Source organism: Plectropomus leopardus, chromosome 3 (genome assembly GCF_008729295.1).
Source record: "Plectropomus leopardus isolate mb chromosome 3, YSFRI_Pleo_2.0, whole genome shotgun sequence".
NCBI lineage: Eukaryota > Metazoa > Chordata > Actinopteri > Perciformes > Serranidae > Plectropomus > Plectropomus leopardus.
The window spans coordinates 22,752,750-22,775,896 of record NC_056465.1 but is presented as its reverse complement, the minus strand read 5'-3'; the positions used below and the strand labels follow the sequence as shown (position 1 = coordinate 22,775,896).

At 39.9% G+C, this 23,147-nt stretch overlaps 1 protein-coding gene across 4 annotated transcripts in view; it reads left to right on the top strand.

Annotated features, from left to right (window-relative positions):
- xpr1a (xenotropic and polytropic retrovirus receptor 1a) overlaps positions 1–23,147 on the top strand; it is a 95,645-nt gene that overhangs the window by 68,037 nt on the left and 4,461 nt on the right. For all 4 annotated transcript variants that reach the window (XM_042483774.1, XM_042483775.1, XM_042483776.1 and 1 more), the window contains exons 5-15: positions 3,537–3,757; positions 3,986–4,135; positions 4,221–4,304; positions 6,187–6,268; positions 6,499–6,686; positions 7,051–7,230; positions 10,478–10,646; positions 11,689–11,889; positions 20,972–21,138; positions 21,231–21,370; positions 21,540–21,764. In XM_042483774.1, coding sequence (XP_042339708.1) covers positions 3,537–3,757; positions 3,986–4,135; positions 4,221–4,304; positions 6,187–6,268; positions 6,499–6,686; positions 7,051–7,230; positions 10,478–10,646; positions 11,689–11,889; positions 20,972–21,138; positions 21,231–21,370; positions 21,540–21,764 — 1,807 coding nt within the window. The remainder of the gene's footprint in view (positions 1–3,536; positions 3,758–3,985; positions 4,136–4,220; positions 4,305–6,186; positions 6,269–6,498; positions 6,687–7,050; positions 7,231–10,477; positions 10,647–11,688; positions 11,890–20,971; positions 21,139–21,230; positions 21,371–21,539; positions 21,765–23,147) is intronic.

Below are 23,147 nucleotides of genomic sequence, written 5' to 3'. Positions count from 1 at the left end.
ATTATCTAAAATAAAGCACAGAAGAAAAAAATCTGAAAAGAAAATCTGAAACATAAAATCTGATTTGTAATCAAATGCCTTGGGAAACATGTGGGTCTTTAGCATAGCACTTATTGAAAATGTTTAACTTTTCCAAAGCTATTACAATAAAACTTGTGATTTACAATCCCCACCATTGTATATGGGGAGATGAAAGTCCGGTAAAAGGCTTAAATAGCCATTTTCCCTATTTAATCATTAAAATATCCTCAAAGTTGTGAGATGCTTGAGTTTTAAATCAAAAGTTTCTTTCTATATGAATAAAAACAAAATAAGGAACAGTACAAAACCATCACTTGGTTGTCATTTCTGATGTTGTCAGTGCTACATGTGATTTGTGTAAGTCTGTTGACAGCAGAGTTGCATCATATCGGTATCACAGTCAGTGAGTCACCATTTCCTCAGCAGTCCTAGGCTGCGAGGTTGGTTAAATGTTGTGTATGAAAACATCATCTTCTCCTTCCTGCTCTCGGGCGCCTTGTTTATCCGCCACACACAGGAGGAAATTTGTGTCCGACAGGCAGCGTTATCTGATGCCAGTTACTGGGTGTATAGTGTGTAGTAGTTTGAAAAAGCTGGATAGGTTGTGAGAGACACAGCGTGGGTCGGATGGAGATAAATCGTGTGCTGACTTTACATAAGACACTTGCCTCCACAGAGCTCTCTCTCTGTCTCTGCCTCTGAAAGGGGTCCTTGACCTCTCAAAGCCATTCTGCTGCATTGCACTGAAATGCAGCCTGTTGAGGAAACTTTCATCTTGATGGATTAAACACACAAAAAAGACATTTTTGCAGGCTTCTTTTTTAATAGAATATCCTTTCATCCTGAGGTATGAGGAAGAACAACAGGCTCTTTAAATTTCTCTGCTAGCCCCACACCAGGGGAATCCTAAACCATCAACACCTGTCTATTTACGGTCCATTAGCTCCACACACATGAACTGTCTAGCCATGTCCTCTGTTGAGAAGTGCACTGCAATCCTCAGATATAATCTAAAGCTACTTGTGGCAGTCAGTCAGGGTCTTGACTTTCTCACGCCTCCTACTGTTGTCATGTGTTCATCCCAGCATTGCTGTGACAGCCTGTATGCGTCGAGTAGAGGGATTACTGTGAATTTAGATGTCAAAGAAGCATTCCTGTGAGGAAGGTGGTGTGATATCTGGAGAATGTGTGGGTGTGTTGAAGCAACAAAGCGTGAAAGTCACCAGTGAGCCCTCCACATCATCACTGCTGCTTTTTCCCAGTTTAGAACAGAGGAGCAGCTTTTGGAGCCTCGGCTCCCCAGACTGTCGGGCTGCCAGTATGCTTCAAACCAAATCAGATTTGGTGTGTTATCAGACTGCTGTCACAAACAGCACGGCAAGGAGATATCAGTGTTGTTATTGTGAATCCAGGTCTGTTCATTTAATGGTTTCCACATCAGCTGGAAGAACTTGCAAGTCACTGAAGGAGCAGACATGACTTGCAAATTTCTTAAAGCAAGAGGAAGAACAACAACTAGCTTTACACTAAAGATAGTTAAAAAGGTACCTTTGCCAATTTTAACAGGCATAACAATATGAGTAGTATGTCTAAATGAACTCTGGTAAACTCTTTTCCATCTTACCAGTGTCTGGATCTCTCTGCACCTCTTTCAGCTCAAATTGAGCTGATTTTCACTGGCTCTGGTGATGTTGCTGCAGATTGTGTTTCAATTTTTTATATGCCCACAACCACAGACACAAAGAGCATAAAAGTGGATAAAGAGACAAAGACCCGCCTCTTTGTCTCTCAAACTCAGATCAAATGATAGAATTAGTGCTGATCAAATAAAAACCAAGACTCTGTTACTGTATTGTCTGTTTACTGCCTAAAATGTCTTGTGAAATATGTTAACGCACTGTTTGGCTGCAATACGAGAATTAGTGAACAGAAAAACGTTGGCATGATGGTTCCTGTATTGTAAAAATGGTAAAGCTAAGCAGTGCCGATCAGTGCTGATATGAATCAATATTCTGTTAATTCATTGCCTATTCCTTGCTTCAGGTGTTTTTAAAACATTTTTAGCTTAATTTCAATTCAAGATCATTTGTTACCAGCCGCTTACCATATCGTGTCCTGTGTAAAAACATACATGCGCATTGTGTTACCCACCAGCTGAAACATTGGTGTGACGCAGTGCATTCTGGTATGTTTTCTACCTCTTGAGAAAAAGCAAATGCCACAGCCCTTTTCATCTCTTTTCTTTGGTCATGGAGCACCAATTTTAAGACAGACAGCCCAGTTTTATGAAAATATCATATTTTCAGCAGTGCAATACTTCTTTAATTAGTATATCTGTGACCTAAAAATACATCAACAAATGTTGACATTGGCCTGGTGGTGTATCGAGGTGACTCGAGGTAAGTCCACCGACTGATGGCCTAATAACATCAGCAACTCCATGGTGGTTCTTCTTTGGAATTAATGAAAACTGCCGACAAGTACCTCTGTTTTTAGCATAAGAATAGAATATAGAGGAGAATAGGTGTAGGAGAAAGTAAAGGGGCAATAAGGATGTGAGCTTCATTGTTCAGTGACTGAACATGTTATGACTTTTAATTGGTTTAAAAAAAGAAGCAGCAGTAGTAGAATGAGGGCTAATCTGTGTTAGAAAAGCAGGTAGAAGTACAAGAGAAGTTAATGAAATGCAGGTTACTGCCCAGGCCCTGTGTGATTCCTCCCCCCTCTCTCCCTCTCTCTCTGGGTATATTAACCCATCTCTGACCCGGATAATGATTCCTCCCTCTGCAGCATTTACATGTCAGCTCAACCTAATAGTCTCCATGCTTCTGCTTCCTGGAACAGACAGCAGGAGATGGAGGAGAGCAGACGAGACAGGGTGTATAAAAGGTTTTTTTAGTTGTCACTTCTTCTGTAATTGCTCATTATTGAGATCTGTCCTCTACTGAAATTGCTGGGGTCAAGCTGAAGTAGTGACTTGACGTTCCTTCCCAGCAGATACACAGGGAAAAGCCAAACTGAAGAGCCTTCTCTCTTGTCTCCCTTTGGAATAATAATTTGATAATCTAAACATTACCAACAAAGTGAAGAACTGTTTTCTTAATAGAATTAATTTGTAATTTGCAATTTGTGGGACATTTCTTGCCAAGTTGCTCATTGCCTTTTTTCCTGAATTTTTTGCAAGAAATTTTCTCAAGGTTCAAAGGTTTAAAATAAATACTTGTGAAAGGCTTCTGAAAGAAGTACAAGAAAAGTGACATTGCTTCAGGTTTCAAAGGGTTAAAAGCCCTTCCCACGCAGTTATAGTTACTTGAATTAAATTAATCAAAACCAGCAATACAATAACAACAAAAAACACTGAGTAAGAATAGTGGGTTCACTTTATTCTGCACACCTTGTAAGTGTGGTTATGTGCATTACAAATATGTCTTGTGAGCAGCACCACAATAATAAGCAATAAAACAACCTAAAACTTCCTTTAAATACTTTTTTCAATTATTGTCTCCCTCTTGTAGAAAAGCTTGCTGAAGCCCAGAGACGTTCTGCCACGCTGCAGAATGAGCTCCAGTCTTCACTGGATGCTCAGCGTGAGAGCAACGCTCCGCCTGGCCTGCGAAGACGCAAGACAATGTTCCACCTGTCGCAGGAGGAGCGCTGCAAACACCACAACATCAAGGACCTGAAGCTAGCCTTCAGCGAGTTCTACCTCAGCCTCATCCTGCTCCAGAACTACCAGGTATCACTACGCACACTCAAACATTCACAGACACTCCTACAATGGATTTATGTTGAGAAGTTCTGTAATATAAACAAGGAAGGAGGAAATCTTAAGAATAATGATCAGTAACATTTTAATACAAATAAATGTGTCATCAAGTTTCCTGCAGCAGATAATTTGAAATAAATGAGCCTTTCAGTCTGTTTGTCTGGTATGTAACAGTTGTTTCCTTGTTGCCGTCCACAGAATCTGAACTTCACTGGCTTCCGTAAAATCCTGAAGAAACATGACAAGATCCTGGATACATCTCGTGGGGCTGATTGGCGTGTGGCTCACGTGGAGGTGGCACCTTTCTACACCTGCAAGAAGATCACACAACTCATCTCTGAGACAGAGGTGCCTGCTGACATATGCACAAACACACATAACACACTATAATATTATGAAAAAATCGTAATTTCTTTGTTGTTTGTGTTTATAGACCATTGTCACCACAGAGCTGGAGGGAGGAGATCGTCAGAAGGCCATGAAGAGGTTGAGAGTTCCTCCACTGGGGGCAGCTCAGGTCAGAAATACAGCTGGTTACACTGGAAATCAATTATTGATCAAAGCATAATTTGTGCCTCTCAAACCTTATAACCTCTTAAACAAACCAGTACTTTCTTGCAAGTGTAGAAGAGGGACAGTTCAATAATATCAACCATTTTCCTCTTCAGTTTGTGTCATTTGATTTATTGCTATAAACTTGGAGGCTGTAAATTAAATAAAATAACTAAATCAAAATACACAATGACAACCAAAAAAGTGCACTCAGTAAAGTGCACATCTCTGCCAGGCGGGCCGTCTTGACTGATTGCAGCCACTCTTGACAATTATTGTAATTTGAGCAGACACACCGCAGCGTGTTTCAGAAGCTAAAAAAAATGCACGCCCTGTCTATTTTTGACAGAGCTGCAGTGCACAGAGTGCGTTGTGCAGTGCAAATTGAGCTTCTCTGCTAACATTGTATGTGAAATATGGTACAATATGATGATAAGGGTGAATGTATTTATAATAATTGAAACACAGCCACAAATCTTTGACCCATGTCATTTATAACTAGAATTTAAACTGTATGAACTTTGTCTTTAGGCTAAAAAGTAGGAAATGAAAACAATATACACAATAAAGACAGACAAAAAAGAAACCTTTTAAGCACATTTTTTATGTACTCACTTATGTTTGAGAGATACATATCATAGAGCAATGACCAAATAAACAAAATCTGCAAGTCCACACAATTGGATAGGAAAAATGATCCACTTTTGATATGATCCCAGTGTGTTATGATGCAATGCAGAGGACACAAAAAAAGGGTTACAGCTGCATCCGGTGGCATTGTCCCTCACTTAGTTACAGTTAAGATGGCGTGCAGATAACAAAAATGGGGACTACGTCATCTCTTATCATGCCTAACTTTAGTGGATCACAGCATATCAGGTATGCAATTAATGTGGATGCACAAATGAGACAAAACTTTTCTATGGATGTAAGGCTTGTTCTTTTTACCTGAGCTAATTTCCACAAAACATGTAATACCATACCAGCTGGTTGGAGTCAGCAAGTCAGCAGGAATGGAGTCCTTTGGGCATACAATCTTTAATGTGCACACAAAATATTAGGCTCATTGGTCCAGTAGTTTGCAAGATTAGCTGTGGATAGACAGATACACACACACGCACACACACACACACACACACACACACATAACCAAACACATGACCAAACACATGATCCCCTCCAGACTCAAGCCTGGCGGAGATAATAAATATGTGTCACATTTTTCAGTCTCACAAGGCATCTTCCCCTCTACAGTATTAAATTACCTGAATACAAATGTGTTGTCCGTGCCCAGCAAGAATAATCTTTGCATGCATCTTACTGTAATTTTGGTTTAAATGTTTTGCTGCTGTTGAATAAAGGTTAAAAACAAAAGGTGAGAGGTTTGTTTGAGAGAAATGGAGAGAGGGAGGAGGATGGGAAGAGACAAAGACAGAGAAACCATGAGAGCCTTTAGTATTGATTTTATAAGTGCCTTTCCATTGTTGAACAGGATATCTTTCAGAAATAATCGAGGCTAGTGGCACTTTGCCCTCCTATGTTGCATCTACTGTTATTAATGCATTAATTAATGTTTGACTTGAATTGTGATATGTGACTATTGATCTCTCCATTTCCCCTGCAAACATATATATAATAAATACATATTCAAGCAGATAAAAGAGTTAGAGCTTTATATAGAGACATATTCAATTCAGAAGGTGTAGATTTGTAGTTGTAGAATTGTAGAAGTTGTACAGTGTATTTGAGCTTGTTTATATGTCTAGTTGAGGGGTTATGTGTCTCATTAATTAATATTATAAAAAGTGTTAATATTGTTTTTCTGTATTCCTCTCTGCTGGGTTCAGCCTGCTTTGGCCTGGACAACCTTTCGTGTGGGGCTCTACTGCGGCTTCTTTATCATTCTTGCCATCGCCTTCATTCTCTCTGGTAAATCAAACGAGCATCCAGATTCTTATATTTTTCATATCCTGTTGAGTTCTGCACAATTTGTTAACTGTCACTGTACGATAACTGGCAGATTTGGTAGATTTTTAAGATTAATAAGTAGCATGATTGTCAGGTTTTTATTGCTGTTGTTCCCTCAGGTGTGTTATCAAACAGACATGCAGAGTTTTTTTTATCTTTGAAAAGCTGAAAATCTGTTGTGCTTTTATCAGGTGCTGTGTTCATCCGCTTTGAGAACATCTGGCCACTGGTGCGGATCTATCGAGGCGGTTTCCTTTTGATCCAGTTCCTCTTCCTGTTGGGCATTAACACATATGGATGGAGGCAGGCAGGAGTCAACCACGTCCTCATTTTCGAGATCAACCCCCGAAACAACCTCTCACACCAACACCTGTTTGAGGTCAGAATGGGAAAACCAATTTATTCTGTAACTGGAGGAAGTAGAAAATAACTTTTTTTCCCTGGAATGAAGAAAAACAACTTTATCGTCAGATTGATATGAGTGATCATGGAAAATGTAGAAGGAATGATTTGGGTTGTTTATTCTTCAGGGTAATCCACATTCAAAGAATACATCACTGTTTATTTCATTCAGCAGAAACAGTACATACCTAATGCCCACAGGGTTTCATTTATACTCTGGAGTTACGCAACACAACATGATTTGCACTGAATTATTCAGTTTGCTTTGTTAATTGTGATTATGTGTCAAAATTGCTTTGTGTTAATGCCAGTCTCTTCTGTTTCTCCCCTGTGTGCTGCAGATTGCTGGTTTCCTGGGTGTGTTGTGGTGTCTCAGCATCCTCTCCTGTCTCTACTCAGAGTACACATACGTCCCCATGCAGATCAACCCGCTAATCCTTTATGGCTTCATGGTGCTCTTTCTCATCAACCCCTTCAAGACCTGCTACTACAAATCACGTTTCTGGCTCCTTAAGCTGCTGGTCAGTCAGTTTCTTTTATCACTTTTGCCACTTTATTTCCAGAAATTTTGCATTGGTGACTTTTGAACTGGCACCGATCATACTAACTCTGAGTATCTGCAAAGTCGAGCTGGATAAATGAGCCCAACAGTCAAGGTTCCTGTATACACAAAGACAAATGTTGATTAAAGTGAGCCCGCAGTGGGTAAAGCTTTAGAGGACTGCCATAACAAAATGTGTGCTAACAAGATGAGAGTATGTGAGATACCTGCTCGGTATATGGGCTGAGGATTAAATATGGTATTGCAAACATGTCTTCAATGCAGCATAATTGCTGCCTGGATTATGTCAAAGACAATTTTTCTATTAGGTAACGAAAATCTAAAGTCATGTACTGCAGAGGCTTCTGACGGAAGTGTATTGGATGCATGACAGATGTACAAAGTGCAGAACTGTGACACCAGAGCCCCAGGTTTGTGTCCAGACTCCTGTCTTAGATTTAGGCAACAGCACTTTGCTTCAGGTTAGGAGAAGATTGTGATTTTGATGAAATGTTGATCAAAATAATAATAATAATAATAATAAAATGCTGCAAAAAGTTGAAAGTACCAATTTCGATGGAAAACAATTGAAATATGCTATTGTTAATCATTGTGCTGATACGTTAAGTGTAAAAAAAATTGCGACTTGCCATGTTTGTTAATTAGTAACATTTCCTCATTATGTTAATAGAAAGCACAATTTGTTCTGCAGTACATAAAACCTTCTTGCTGTTTGAAATGAGTTATATGGAAACATAATTTTCAGGAGACAACCAGCTCTTTTACTTTAAGCTTAACAAAAATTATATTTATATATAAAATTTAAACCCCAAAACAGAGACATAAAACTCAACCAAATAAATGTTTAAATAAATGTATGAGACACTGAAAAAAAGCACAAGTAAAATTTTGTACTCTATAACACAAAAGGTGATGGCGATATATATAATTTTTGGAACACTAATGTAAGTCTCTATATTTATATAATTATGTAGCTCACTGTATGTCTATCAAGCAAGTGAAGAGTCATAAGAAAATCATAGTTATCTCAGAAAGACTGGAGTTTTTTTTGACTATATCCTTAATGACAGAATGAGTTTGATTTTTTTCTGTTGTGGTTTGTAAACACAATATTCAAAGTTGCCCCTCCTCCTCCAGCCCAAACTCCTTTTGGATGCATGCATACGATCTGGCAACTGGTCACTATATTTTCATATAGTCTCGCGCTCACACCCTTCGTGTTGGCTGAGCGCCTCACACCGCTGCTGAAAGGTTGATGCCCAGAAACATCCTGAACACAGCAAAATAAGAAAATAGAGGAATAGAGGCATAGGGCAGTCTTTACCACACAGGTCTAGAGGGTCATAAGTGATATTCACAAGAAATTATTTTTGTATGAGTCTGTACATTGTGTTTTTATGAAAATCTTACTTTAATATGTGGCATGACAGGTCACTGAAACCTGGTAACTGAGGCCTGAAGAAAACAATTAAAAATGGGTTTGTCTCCTATTGCTAATTGGGAGCTGCAGTATTGTGCGGCTGACTCAATTTGAATATGTGTGTGTGTGTGTGTGTGTGTGTATGAATGTATCTCTTTCTCACACAGTGAATGCATGTACAACTCAGATATCCATCTCAAGCCTCATGTTTACAAAACCCTCCGATGTGACTCTGTTCTTTGTCTAAGCTGAGCTACAGGGCTGCAGGAGTGAGGGTGGAGTGTGTGTGTCTGCGTTTGCCTGTGTGTGTGCATGTGTGTGTGTGTGTGTGTGTGTGTGTGTGTTTGTGTGCGTTTAGAGGGGGTGTAGTGAGACAGAGGGCAGAGGGTGGAGGGATAATAGAATGCAGCCTCGTCCCAGGGGAGGTGGAGGTTGTGACTGCGCAATCATTACAGGCATAGATCTATCAGTATGCTGATGCCCTGAGCTCCTCTGTCCCTCCTCCTCATTCTCCTCTTCCTCCTCCCTCCTTCCCTCTACCCCAGCAGCAGCAGCAGCAGCAACAGACCCCCTCCCCATATTCTTGTCCTTTCCTTCACAGCTCCCCACAGTCCTCAGCAACACTCCCTCAGCCCTCCTCCACAGCCTCAGTCTTGATTGGTCCCTAGTAATCGTAACAACCCACAAGTAATTAGATATGAGATGTTTTTCATGGCTGTCATACATGTTGCCTCTTTGAATAGCCAATAGGTAATTAGGGATGTTTAAGGAGAAATTGTAGTTTTATTGGAACAAACAGTCTGATGTTTCTATGCCGGATGTTTTAATTTCCGTGGCAACAGCAGACAGGACAAATATTTCATTACAGGACAAACTGCAGAGATAGCACCTGGATTACAAGTGTTTGCTCAAGAAATGAAAACCTAACCACATCACTGCAGAGGGCTTAGCCTTGAGACGTCCACATGTATAGAGTGGATATAGGTGAGATGGCCATTCAATCAATACAGACTTTGATTGACAGATTAAGAGAAATATGTAATGAGCTGATATGTGTAAAAAATAAAAAATCAATATTCTTTGACATTTTCAGCGGAGGGAGAGTGTATGTGTGGGGTTTGTCTGAAAGTGTACATGGAGAGAAGCGTACAGTCGCTCCTGAATGTCAGATGTGGCCTGGGGGGGTAAATGGAAAGAGTCGAGCAGAGTTGGATCATTTTACAAAGCGCGGTCAATAACTGAACTCCTGCCAAAAGTCATATCCCAAATAACATGCCCATGGAAACCAGAGCACGCTACAAAACGCTGCCAGCCGCTTCATGTGTTTGTGTCGCACACCAGTAAGAAGTGACACACAAATAAACAGATACACACACACGGACACAAAGTGTGACTCATTAGGTTGTCCTGTGGTGTGCTGATAAGGTAGTCCGGGGCTCAATCTCTTTTTGTGTTACAGATCATTAATAGAGGTTGCTCCCCGCTTTGCACTTCTCTACTGATGAAGTGCAACAATTGCACGCTAATTAATTGTTGACTAATTCAGTCCCAGTGTTGAAAGCACATAAACACAGTCAGAATTTACTGTAGCAGTGAGCTCAGACAAGGTGCTCTCTGAAATGCATCAAGCATTTTTCTATAAATGAGGAAGGTGTATGTTTTTGATGATTTTATACTTTTCTCAGTGGATGTTAGACTTCATGAGAATAGAATAAATACCAAATAAGTGCTTCATTTTAACAAGTCTTTTTCACCGTCTCTCTCCCCTCTCTTGTGTGTTTTCCAGTTTCGTGTCTTCACAGCACCTTTTCACCGGGTAGAGTTCGCAGACTTTTGGCTGGCAGATCAGCTCAACTCTTTGGTGTTTGTTCTGATGGATCTGGAGTATCTCATCTGTTACTACATCTTTGAGCTGCAGTGGGGCAACAGCAAGGGCCTGCTGCCCAAGTTTAAAGGTGAGACATCAATCCATGTCCAGAATGGCTTTATAGCTCTGTCCACTCTGTGTGTGAATACACCCTGAAGGACAGGAAGGTTAATGATAAAAAATATATCCAAAAATACAAAGCTTTAGTAAAAGAGCTAAACAAATGTGATTTCTGAGCCTACTTTGCATTTCATGAAACATTAAAGAGAATGTTTTGGTAGCAGCCCCTAATCTTCAAAGAGAGGGCCTGTCTCTCTAAACTCACTGTTTCCCCTTCTTCCCTAAAGACTATTTGTATAAAATATATGTTTGTAGTCTTGAGTAAATGTTTTGTTTTGTTTTTTTTACTGTACTGGAAAATTGAGTTTGCTGTGTTCACATACTGTATATGAAGAAACATCATCTATATGCTGAGTTGATACCTGTTTTCAGGGCGTTACTGAAATGAAATTTAGGAAACTTAAAGGAAAACACACCAAATGAAGTAAATGTACGAGGCCTTTGGAAAGTGGGAACACCAAATATTCAGTGAAATCAGACTGTCATAATAACTGTTTTTGGTGGACTACATATTATCCCAGAAATAATTGTGATAAATGTAATCATTGCAATTTGAAGACCATTTTATGCATGTTAATGCACCCTTTCAAATAGAAATGTAATTTTTATTATTAAGAATAGTCAGATCTTGGAATTGGGTTATGGAAAAAAATATTTAAATAAATATTTAAAATAGAAATACATGTGTTTTTGTGGAGGAGCTGAGCCCTGCTCAGGGTAAACTTGTAAATGTTTTGGACTAAGTTGACTCTGTGCCAGACAGTCGAGATGTCCCGTCAGGAGATGTGATGTGAATAAGGTTTTAATTGCTGTCTGTCCACTCCACCAACAGTGACACTTCGGCCTCCATGCAGCCAATTAACATGGAGCTAATGGATCGTAAATGTTTGGCCACACAGAGGTCGCCATGTGACTCTCATAGTGATGAGTCTCTAAGTGAAGGGGAACATTATGCTGGAGAAAAGAGCAGGAGATTAAAATAATTATGCGCTGTTTTTATTCTACTCCAGATCCTGATGACCACGTATGCCACAGTTACTCGTACGGTTTGCGTGCCATCATCCAGTGTCTGCCTGCCTGGTTCCGCTTCATCCAATGCCTGAGGCGTTACCGTGACACCAAGAGGGCCTTCCCTCACCTGGTGAATGCTGGGAAATATTCCACCACCTTCTTTGTTGTCACCTTCGCTGCGCTCTACGCCACACACAGAGGTATGTTACAAATATATACACTCAGAGCTCTATCTTTTGTGTCATACACCGCAGGTTTGATCTGAGCTGAGTAAACATGGTGATGTAAAAATGCATCGGCTGTCAATTATGATGCTGTAAAATCCAGCTCAGAATCAGAGAGGAGCCCAGAGGAGCAGTTATATTTGTGTGTTGCTGTTAGAGGAGCATGTCAACAACACACAGGCTTTTCTGAGCCTTTGAATTGAGTCGTGTGTGCTGAGAAAGCAGAGGTGACCTTGAGTGCACATACTAGAAGTTGGCCTTGGTTTCCCTGTCAGTGCCTGGAGCTTTATAATGGAAATGGGAAAGGTTTGTCAAACACAGCCATGGATAAACAAGGTTCTGCTCTCACAATATGGCATTCAGTATGTGAGCATGAGGCCAGAGAAAGAGGAGGCAGAGTGGAGGAAAGGAGATGTAGCAAAATAGAAAAATAGAGAGCAAGAAAGAAATACTAGAAAAAGATCTGAAGGCAAAAAGAGAGGAAAAGAGAGAGCGGTTATTATTAAAAGTCAAGTCACTCTCCCTCTGACAGCTTCACAATTAGCTTGCAATTATTCTCATTCAGAAGCCATATCACAAAGGAGTTCATGTTCAAAGACACAGCACCCAGGCAATAAAGGCGTCCCTTCAGCTTGCATCCTTTGTAATTCAGTCCTCCATCACAGATATTTGTCTACGCAGTTCGTTTGAAAGCAGGTTATATATTTATATCCATCAGCAAAATGCCAACTATGAAACCTCATCTTCAACCTTTCAAACCGCTAAATGTTATTTCCCAGCTTGACTTTATTCTCTTCTGATATAAATTCAAATCAATTCGCTTGCTTCCTAAACTGACCGCCAGTGATCTGATATTGAATGAACCAGACAGAGACAGACAGACAGACAGAAAGATCTCTTTTTCTCTTCTCCAACTCGGTAGGAGAGGGATCCATTAAACCATATCCTCCTTCCTCCTCTGGTCTGAAGCCTGTAGACTAATGGCCTCTCTTCATGTGTTATTCTGTATGAAGCTGTCTTTCATCCTGCACGATAATGGAGGCTGAGACCAATCGCTGGTTAAGCGAAGGAGCAGTGTGGGAGCACATTGATATAGTGAACGGATGGTTGAGGAAATTGCCTGTTGTGGAAATTTTTGATGTATCCGCTGCAGAAGTTATTGTTCTGGTACATTTTTAAGTCTTTGATTAACAAAACAGGCATCAGTGTCAGAATGTCCTGCCTCCACACATGGAGATTATGAGTAAATAAAACAATAAAATTACAAAGAACAGGTATGAGAAGAGCCTGATTCTCTCTGTGGTCTTAATGTAGGCTAGACAGATGCTGCTCAGTTGTCCTCCATTACCCAGCATCTGCTAGCACAGACAGCAGGGTGATGTCGTGTTCACTCTGCTGGGTCCAGCTGTAAAAGGTGGCTGGAGTGTCAGTTGCTATCTGGCAGGGCTCCCAATGTCTGTATGGTGGATGTGTCACCTTCATTTCTAACCTGATCACAGTCCTGATGGTGACTGGGTGACCTCACCACTACATGGCCTCACTCATTCCTGGAACTGCACACATTCAGCTCCGGGAAAGAAAAATACTTAAATTGTAAATGCAGCAAATAAATCTTGAGCTTCCCTGTCAAGGACTGAGAGGTAGTCAGTATCTTGTTCTGCCATTTATAACCCTGTAAAATGATGAGGTACAGTCATGGGCTGGTAGTAATGCATTACAAGTGATGCACTTAAGTTAAAAAAAAGTAAAACTTTTTTTAAGGAACCAGTCCTTTAATGTTCCTTTTATTAAAATTGTACTTTTACTCTTAAATGAAATATAATTTTGAGCCAGCAATTGATTGAGTACTACATATGCTATTTATGCATACGGTACTTGTCCACTACAGATTTCAAGTTTCCAGTTGCCTGGAGGAGAAAGAAGCACCACCTGTGTTTTGACCACAATACGATGATGATGGAACAAAACCTAGACAGAAGGTAGCTTCTAGCGACAATCACTGGCCACACTTTTTATACCAAAATCTATAAAAGACAACAGTTACATGATGAAGTGCTGCTGTGGTTCCCAAAAGAGATTTCCACTTTGAAAAACTCCTCTTCTGACTTTCGCTAGGACATTGTTAGTTCAAGTAAGTTGTATACGTAGGTGAAAATGTAGTTAGTTAACATAAGCTATGTTAATTTATCATGATTAATGACACCAAATACTTTTTGTCATTATTTTGCACTGGCCCACACACCCTAAAGGAAGTACCTTTAATTTGAGTAAATTATTAACCGCTTTACTTTTGACTTTTTACTTGAAAAAACAGAACCAAAAAGAGCCAGCTTACATTATGCATGGTGTAGTAGTCTTTTGAAGCAGTCACAGGCCCTCTTGTATAAGGGAGAAAAAGTAAGGAATGGAAAGAAAAGTAACAAAAATGACAACATGTTTCAACACAGTGGCCTTTGTCAAGGCGTGGAGATCCAGGTGTGCTGAGATTATAAACAGAAGTAAATATTTCTTTGTTGAATGTCATGTGATGTGGTAATATTTTGGCTTTAGGAGTAGTGTGACTAGTGCAAAAATAGTAAAATAATTGAAAAAACATGGTAATTTTTTTACTTTTCAATACTCTATCCACATTGGGGCACAGTCTCCTCTCTGGTGTCTTGTGGCAAACTGTGATAAAGCTTTTAGTGAGAAACTTTTTTCTTTTCATGGGATTGAAGTTTGGATAATTTTTGATATGGTGCAGCGAACGAAGCAGATTTCTCCCTCAGAGGAATGTTGGTGTGACAAAGTGATTGGCCACTGTCATGAAACTGTAATCTCAGCGGATGCTCAGAGGCCTGTAACCAGAGATGATGGAGGACTTCCTGGCTGGTTCAGGCAGAATTCCCAAATCCTGTAAGAGACCATATGAGGCCTGATGATTAAGCAGATACTTTGCCCAGGATCAATACAGGCTCAGCTTTATGTACATTGGCTTGAGACTTATGGCTGCTTTAGATGCTGTGGAGTTACAGGCCTAATGTTAATTTAAACCCGTGGGATTTATCTCCTGGACAGGCAAAGGAAGAGGAACAGGATGTTGCATGGTGGGCAAGAATAGCCTCTGATAGACAGGAATGCTGTTTGGAAGGGGGGAATTACAAGATGCACCGGGTTAATTACAAAATGAGAGATCATTGATGAAGGTAGGAGGGAAGGAGTTCAGGGGTCTCGGGGTCTTGTTCAGGAGTGACGGTAAAATGGAGCATTAGATGGACAGGAGGTTTGGTGCAGCATCAGCAGTGATGCAAGTGTTTAATCAGACTACTGGTGAAGAGTGGGCTGAGCCTGAAGCAAAGCTCTCAATTTACTGGTCCATCTTTGTTCCCACTTTCACCTATGGTCATGAGCTTTAGGTACTGACCAAAATGAGTTTCCTCTATAGGGTAGAGATAGGGTGATGAGCTCAGACATTTGGAGGAAGCTCAGAGAAGAGCTGCTGCTCCTTCATTTTGTAAGGAGCCCTTTGAGGTGCTTCGGGCATCTGATTGGGATATCTTCTGGACGCCTCCTGTTAGAGGTTTTCTGTGTGAGTCCAAATGGTAGGAGGCCATGGGGCAGACCTAGGAGTGCCTCAGGATCCCATAGGAGGAGCTGGAATGTATTGACAGGGAGAGGGACTTCTGGAGTACCTCACTTAGCCTCTTGTCTCTGTGATCCCATCCCCGGATGAGGTGATGAAAACAAATGGATAGAAAGAATAAATGAGACAAAATGCAGAGGTGTTTGTCCTGTCAGTGCACAGTTGGTTTAAAAGACAACCATCGATCTGTTACATCAACATCAAAACTCCCCAAACCAGCTAATACAACCAGGACCAAAGAGGAACGTTAGTCCTGCTGGTCTCTGTGAGAGGCTGACCGTGGGAGTGAGGGGCAGAAATAAATCGAGTCAGGCTGCAGGGAAGGATCAGAAAGTTTAGAGCTGATAGAGCACAGAGGGGGAGGTACATATGAAAGGTTAGCTGGAGAGTGGAAAGAAGTAAAAGAGAAAACAGGAGAGGTAGGAAAAATCAACATGAAAGGGATGGTGAGTCACAGATTTAATAGATATCAAAGCATGAATAATGATACTGAGGAGAGGAGAGGAGAGGAGAGAGGAGGAGGGGAGAGGAGAGGAGAGAGGAAAGGAGAGGAGAGAGGAGGAGAGAAGAGGAGAGAGGAGGAGGAGAGGAGAGGAGAGGAGAGTGTGTAATTACCAGCCTGCGGCTGAACACATGTCTGCTGGACTCTGCAGGAATAGCGATGAGCCCTGAGCTGACAGCTTTTATAACTTCATTTCATGTTCTGACCCCTCATTCATTATCAGGAGAGGAATTGCTGCACACACACACTCAGTCAAACACACACGTTAACCAATGAAGATAAAAGGCACAGCTCTGAGTCAGATTTCTCACTTTGCCTGCTTGAACTCTAATTCACCCCTGCTGTGGCCAAACAGACTCCTGCCACAGTTAATATATTTACATCAGTAGCAAGAGCCTTATGCAAGTTTTTTTTTGTATTCTTATCCTAAAACTATTTTATTTTTCTCTGTGAGATTTGCTCATACCTGTGTGGTTTTATTGTCCAAGTCAGATTCATCAAACTCCCTTAACTGCACCAGCTTGTCGTACAGCCCTTGTTTCAGTCTGTTAAACGGCACCTTTTCATGTGGAGGAGAGCGTAGTGACCTGTTCTGTAAACTTTTTTTTTAAACTGTGCTACCTTTACAGGGATTTGCTTCTTGATTTGCTTCTTGACTGTCCAAATCACCACACCACAGTGACTGATTCTTTTGCATTCACTTATTATCACTTAAAATAAATTAAACAAAACACTTTCAAGTCTGGCTGCAAGGTCATAGACTGTACCGATACCCTATTTGACATATTTCTCACGTGATTGCTAAAGAGAAAGAGAAAAAAAAATCAGAATCCAAAGATAGTTACATAGAATATTAAGTTGTCATCCATTTATAACTTAAAGAAAATGTTAACATTACATTAAATAAATTAGAATAATGTGAGAATCAAATTTTAAATTAACTCAAACAAAAAAAAGGCTCTAATGTTTGAGATTTGATCATTGGCATTATCTACCTCCCTAACATTTATTATATAAAGCTACCTGGCTGCTCCATTTTGTGCAATTATATTCACCAATGTGTTACCAACTAGAAAAAAGACAAACGTCTGTGTGGAACTTTCTCCTGCTGTTGAAAATCCTCACAATTAGTGGAGTCAACTCAGTAGTGGTACTTTTTGTGTACCAGAATAATTTAGAAAATATGGTTACACTTTACTAAAAGTCCTCCCATCAATTATTAATTTTGCTTTCAATTTGTCTAAGTTATATATTTCATTTGATTTTTTTATGTAGTACATTTAAATAAATAATAAATTAATTTCAATAAATTAATTTGAGGGATTATAGGTCTAAAAGGTATACTGTGCCTTTAGTTATCCTGATCATCACTTACAGTATAATACATAAAAAGTGTGTGATGGTGTATTTTTCTGCAGGCACTCTGACCTCTGTCTGTATATTCTTATTTTCTTGTGTTAATCAAAGGCTCTTAGTGCTCAGTTGAGGTTAGGTCTTTTTAAAAAGGTAGTGAACAGGTGCCAAGACAGTAAGCAACAGGCAACCAAGTGCCGAAAAAAGGCAAAACGCCAAATGTGAGCGAATCGGCTTTTACGCCAACTTTCACTGGTGATTGTGTTTACAAACAGTAACCAACAGTCCTGCATAGTATACCTTTAAGTCAAGCAAGTGTTTTTTGACGTGCAGAAAGAATCAGAGAGACTGTGTATGACTGGTGTGACACGTCCGGACCACTTGAGAAATTTGTTAATTTTTGTTCAATTAGTGAAATCAGCAAGTGATGCTACTTAAGAACAAATCTGTTTGTATGAGACGTTTCCTGCACGAGACCCAGTTTCTCTTTACATTTCAAAGATGAAAATCTATGATTAAAGAGTGCCGGATTTCATACATGTATATTTGTTTGAATTAGGTCTCTTGTTGAGTGATCTCCAGGTGCAGGATTTTTTATTACCTCGTTAATGTGTTGGGTCGTCTTGGCAAACAGATGAGAAATCAGTCTTAACAGCAGGGACTGATTGTGAATTTGTTTTCATTGGTGGGATCTGTGCCTATTGCAAAAAATGAACCTGTGGACAACCATGTGTGTGTGTGTGTGTGTGTGGGTGTCTGTGTGTCTGTCTATCTGTCTGTGTGCGTTACAGGGTACTAGCAACTGAGTGTGTGTGACAAGAGCCAGTGACCACCTTTAGTCCTTACTGAGCATTGAATCGATGTCCATCCCACCATGCTTAACCTTTTAATGGTCCAGTGGCTAACCAGCCTGGTGGGAAGCACATCAGCCCTAACAGAAACTGAAGGGTTAAATACTTCAACACTTTACAAGCTGAAATCACATCAGTGGATATTCTCCAGTGAAAAGAGTCTATTGTCCAGGACTGAGTTTAATCTACGGCTGGGAAATCTCAGTGTGGCCGTAGGGACTATACTTCCACCCCATTGCTCAGCCGAAGGAGCAAACAGCACAATGGACGCGGCAGTTAACAGAGCAGTGCAGCAGTAACTCTCTGTTTAAAATGTCCCTGCTCTGCTCCCTGGCGTCTCTTTGGCGGATAGCGGGAAGAAGCAATGACGATGACAAATGGGAGCGAGTTTGGTTTCTGTCTGGTGGCTGCTGTCTCTGTCTGTGTGAGTCACTGCGTTAGGCCACTGGGTGCTGATTTATGTATCAACGCCTACTGAGGAACAAGCAGATCACATCCAGTTATTCTGCACGCACACACACACATACACACACACACACACACACACACACACACACACAAACACACAAACTGCTGAACACCGCTAATCACACACTGACGTTACACAGTACATCATGCACTGTGCACAGTCTGCCACTGTAATATTTTGTCAACAAATGATTAAACCTTTTGATGCTGACATGCAGCAAATGTGATGCTGGATTAAACAGTCTAATGGTGTCAAAAGTTACTTTATCTAGAAACCAGAAAACCTTTGAAGATGTAGTTGGTAATGTTCATGAAAATAACTTTTTGGGGCAACCTCTGGCTCACCTGGTGAAGACTATGGCCAATGTGGGCTGGGGCCTTTGCAGTGGCCGGAGTTCATTTCTGGCACATGGCCCTTTGCTGCGTGTCATTTCCCTCGGTCTCCCACATATCCTGTTTAACGGAAGCTGTCCTGTCAATAATGGCAAAGAATGCTCCCCCAAAAAATCTTTAACAAAAAAAGAGAAAACTTGATTTAGCTTTGCTAAAACTGTGACTTTTTTCACCCACAGCACTAAATGAAATGAAAAATGATCTGTAAAAAATCATCGTATTCCTCAGCATACTCTTTTGCCTTGTAGCGTTTCCAATGGCCTCATTGCATCTGAACCAAAACAGATTGGAATAATGTCTAACACAGCTGTCAATCACTGCCCGTGAGCTGCGGTCAAACTGTCAAACTAGGCAGTGCTGATCAAATATGAATCAAGATTCTTTCTTCCTGTTTCTCATCTCAAAGGTTTTCAGAAACAAATTTAAGTCTACTCTTTAGCTGTAAAATGAGAAAGTTGGTCCGGCTGGTGGGCTGTGCTTCGTGGCTGCGTCATAAACGTTCTCATTTTACATCTAAACAGTACACTACAATGTGTTTCTGAAAACTTTTGAGATGAGAAATAGGCCGTGCAGTAACAAAATATTGATTCATATAAGATCAGTACTGCTTAGTTTGACAGCCTGTGTTTGTCTCTTCAACTCTGACTGGTTGTTTTTGGTGCACCGCTGTCGATTCTAGCAAAAATCCAGCAGACAGATTTTTTTTTTAATTTGATTTGTTTTCTAACATCATCTGTCTCATTTACTTCTTTCAGAATATAATAACTGTTCCAGCAAATATAACAATATGTTGTCATAAAAAATACCATCTTTATGTTTCATCAGTTGAAAAATTATTTAGGATTTGCTAAACAGATAAACACATATGTGAAATGTGAAAAATAAATCTTATGCAGCTGCAGTTGCATGACATGCGGTTGTTTGCCTGATAAAGGTCTAGTACCAAAAAGTTGCAAATAAAGTGATAATGCAAGTTAGACAGTGTGCGGGAGTCCTTTTGCAGCTTTTTGGTCGATCTGTGCCTCTCCACCACACCTGTCCATCTGATAGATGTGCAAAGTTTTATCTTGTCTACGAAGCTGCAGTAAAATAAAGTTGGTAGATATAAGACAAACATTTACTCAGCCATTAATGAACTGAGTCTTTGTAGAGTCTCAGTACATTTAACACAGGCTAAAGCATATAAATAGTCATTGAAACAAATGATAAATTATACTGTAGATTGATGTAATGCATATTACCACGGTCTTTCCTTTAATGATGGTTTGCACCAACTAGGACACATATATGTGCAAACACAGTAGGCTACAGTAGATGCACAGTTTAATACAAAATGGCTTAACCTCAGGAGGAAACATACTTGTCATTTTGTTGAACACTGAGAATTTATTAGATCAAATCTACATGAAAGAATTGAATGACACATGATTTTGTAACTGTATGTAACTGCAAAAATAGCCTCTTCTCCATAAAGAGGGAGCAGTAGTAGTATTTGTAAAGAACCCCTTTATAATGCCAAAAAAGTCTGTGTTTTATTATTCAGCAAATGAGCACGCTAACACTGTGTAATTTAATGTTTGGTCACCTTCCATACGCTGGTGTTATGATGTAGGTGCAAATTAACTCTGAACTCAAAAGTGTCCGCAGGGCAGCTATTAATCATTGCAAGTGTATTCATGACAGGAGGGCTCCCTCTAGTGGTCAAAGTATTGTTGCAAATGTTGACTCACTTAAGTGAGGTCATAGACTCTGTAAACCTTCATTAAAAAAGAAGTGCAGTTCCTTCATGTCAGATCTTTGAACAGATTTTTAAAAGAAGTTTAAAATTAAAACCATGTTAATTCAGTTGTGTTTGTGTGTTTTTTCCAGAGCAAGGACACACCGATGCCGACATGTTCTTCTACCTGCTGATCGTGTTCTCCACCATCAGCTCGTTGTACACACTGATCTGGGATCTGCGTATGGACTGGGGTCTGTTTGACCGCGGAGCTGGAGAAAACACCTTCCTAAGAGAAGAAATCGTTTACCCACACAAGGTAGAGTCTGAAAGGAATCTCATGTCTGTCTCTCTCTCTGACACACACACACACACACACACATATCCTAACCCTGTCTCATCTGTGTCCAGGCCTACTACTACTGTGCCATTATAGAAGATGTGATCCTACGTTTTGCATGGACGATCCAAATCTCTCTGACCACGATGACCAAGATCCACTCTGTGGGCGACATCGTAGCCACGGTGCTGGCTCCCCTCGAGGTCTTCAGGTGGGTCTAAGTTACAGTAAAAAAAATTTTTAAACACATAAACTTAAAGTCACATGTTGCTCTTCAAGCCACTCATCTCGTTTAGTCCCCACACTGATTCCTGAAACAGTTTCACCTCTTGTGTCATGTTTGTCCCACTCACTCTCTTACTCACCCACTCTCTCTGCAGGCGTTTCGTGTGGAACTTTTTCCGTCTGGAGAACGAGCACCTGAATAACTGTGGTGAGTTTCGAGCTGTGAGGGATATCTCTGTGGCGCCGCTCAATGCTGATGACCAGACACTGCTGGAGCAGATGATGGACCAGGAGGACGGCGTCCGGAATCGCTCAGGCAAGAAGACCTGGAAGAGGTCCTACAGCCTGTCGCTCCGACGCCCCCTACTGTCCTCTTCACAGTAAGACTTAACAACTGGCTCATGCACTCATACATTTTTATTTCACTGTGATCTATCAACACTGAGGAGGTGAAAAAAAAAGCACAAACAACTGTAGACAAAAAAATCTACTGATGTTATACAATCAGATATCATGAAGAGACTTTACATTTCTTATGATTTTTGTTATCAGATCCTTGAAAAAAACAACAGGGTACTAAAAATACTACTTACTTATTACTAACAACTATTATAGTATTCATGTTAGTTTTTTTGACATCACAATAGTTTTAATGAAATTCAATATATTAGACTTTGGGATAGATTTAGGGAGTCTTGGGCTTATTTCCATTGTTCCTGGTGTTTTGTCAGTCCAGAACCCATTTACAAACATGAAGACAAATATTAAAAGTCTGTCTTCAAGAAATATAGAAAACAGGAACTAACAAACTAGAATAGTGTATCCTACAACAACCCAGGGTATCTACAAGTCCTTAAAACATTTTTAAATGTCTTAAATTCATTTGTATAAAAAGTAATCCTTACATAAATAATCTTAACTATGAACTTGGAGGCTTGATTGCCACACATATTTCATCTAATTTAGTTAATCCATATTTTAAATTATTTTTGTCAAAATAAGCTGGTGGGAAAGAGGTTGGCTTAACTTGATATGTTCCACCATGATCTAGCCTTGATAATAAAGCTTTTTATCATAAGAAGAGTGCTTCGGTTTAGCCCTGCCTACATATATCCTACTTAACTTTATACCTACCCACAATGCTTGAATAACAAAACAATGATTTGTCCCAAAAAGTTGTCTTAAAATTGGTTAATAATGATCTTTAAAAGGTCTTAAAAAGCATTAAATCATGTGTGTCAGATGCATGTGACTGTGTGACAATGCTCTTTCCGTTGTTGACAAAAGTTAGGAAACACACACACACCTATGCACTATAGTATGTGCGCATGCAGCACAATAGATGCAGTTTATTACAAAACAGTCTTACCTCAACAGAATACACTCATACTTCAAATGTCTTTTTGTTGAACGCTGAAAAATTATGTCGTCAAATTGATATGAAAGAATAACATGCATATGATTTTAGTGCATGTAACCATAGCCTCTCCTCCATAAACACCACTTAACTTTATACCTACCTGCAGTGCTTAAATAACAAAACAATGATTTGTCCAAAAATCATTTTTAAAATTGGTTAACAATATCTTGAAAAAGTCTTCAAAAGCATTAAATATATGTCTGATACCTGTAGACACCCTGCAAACAACAATGTGGGAATTTTGTAGCTGTATTACTGGTGTTGCACCACTTATAAAATGAAAGGTATCATTAGCACCTAAATTACATCTCACCACTAAAGGTTGTGTGACCTCAGTAAAACA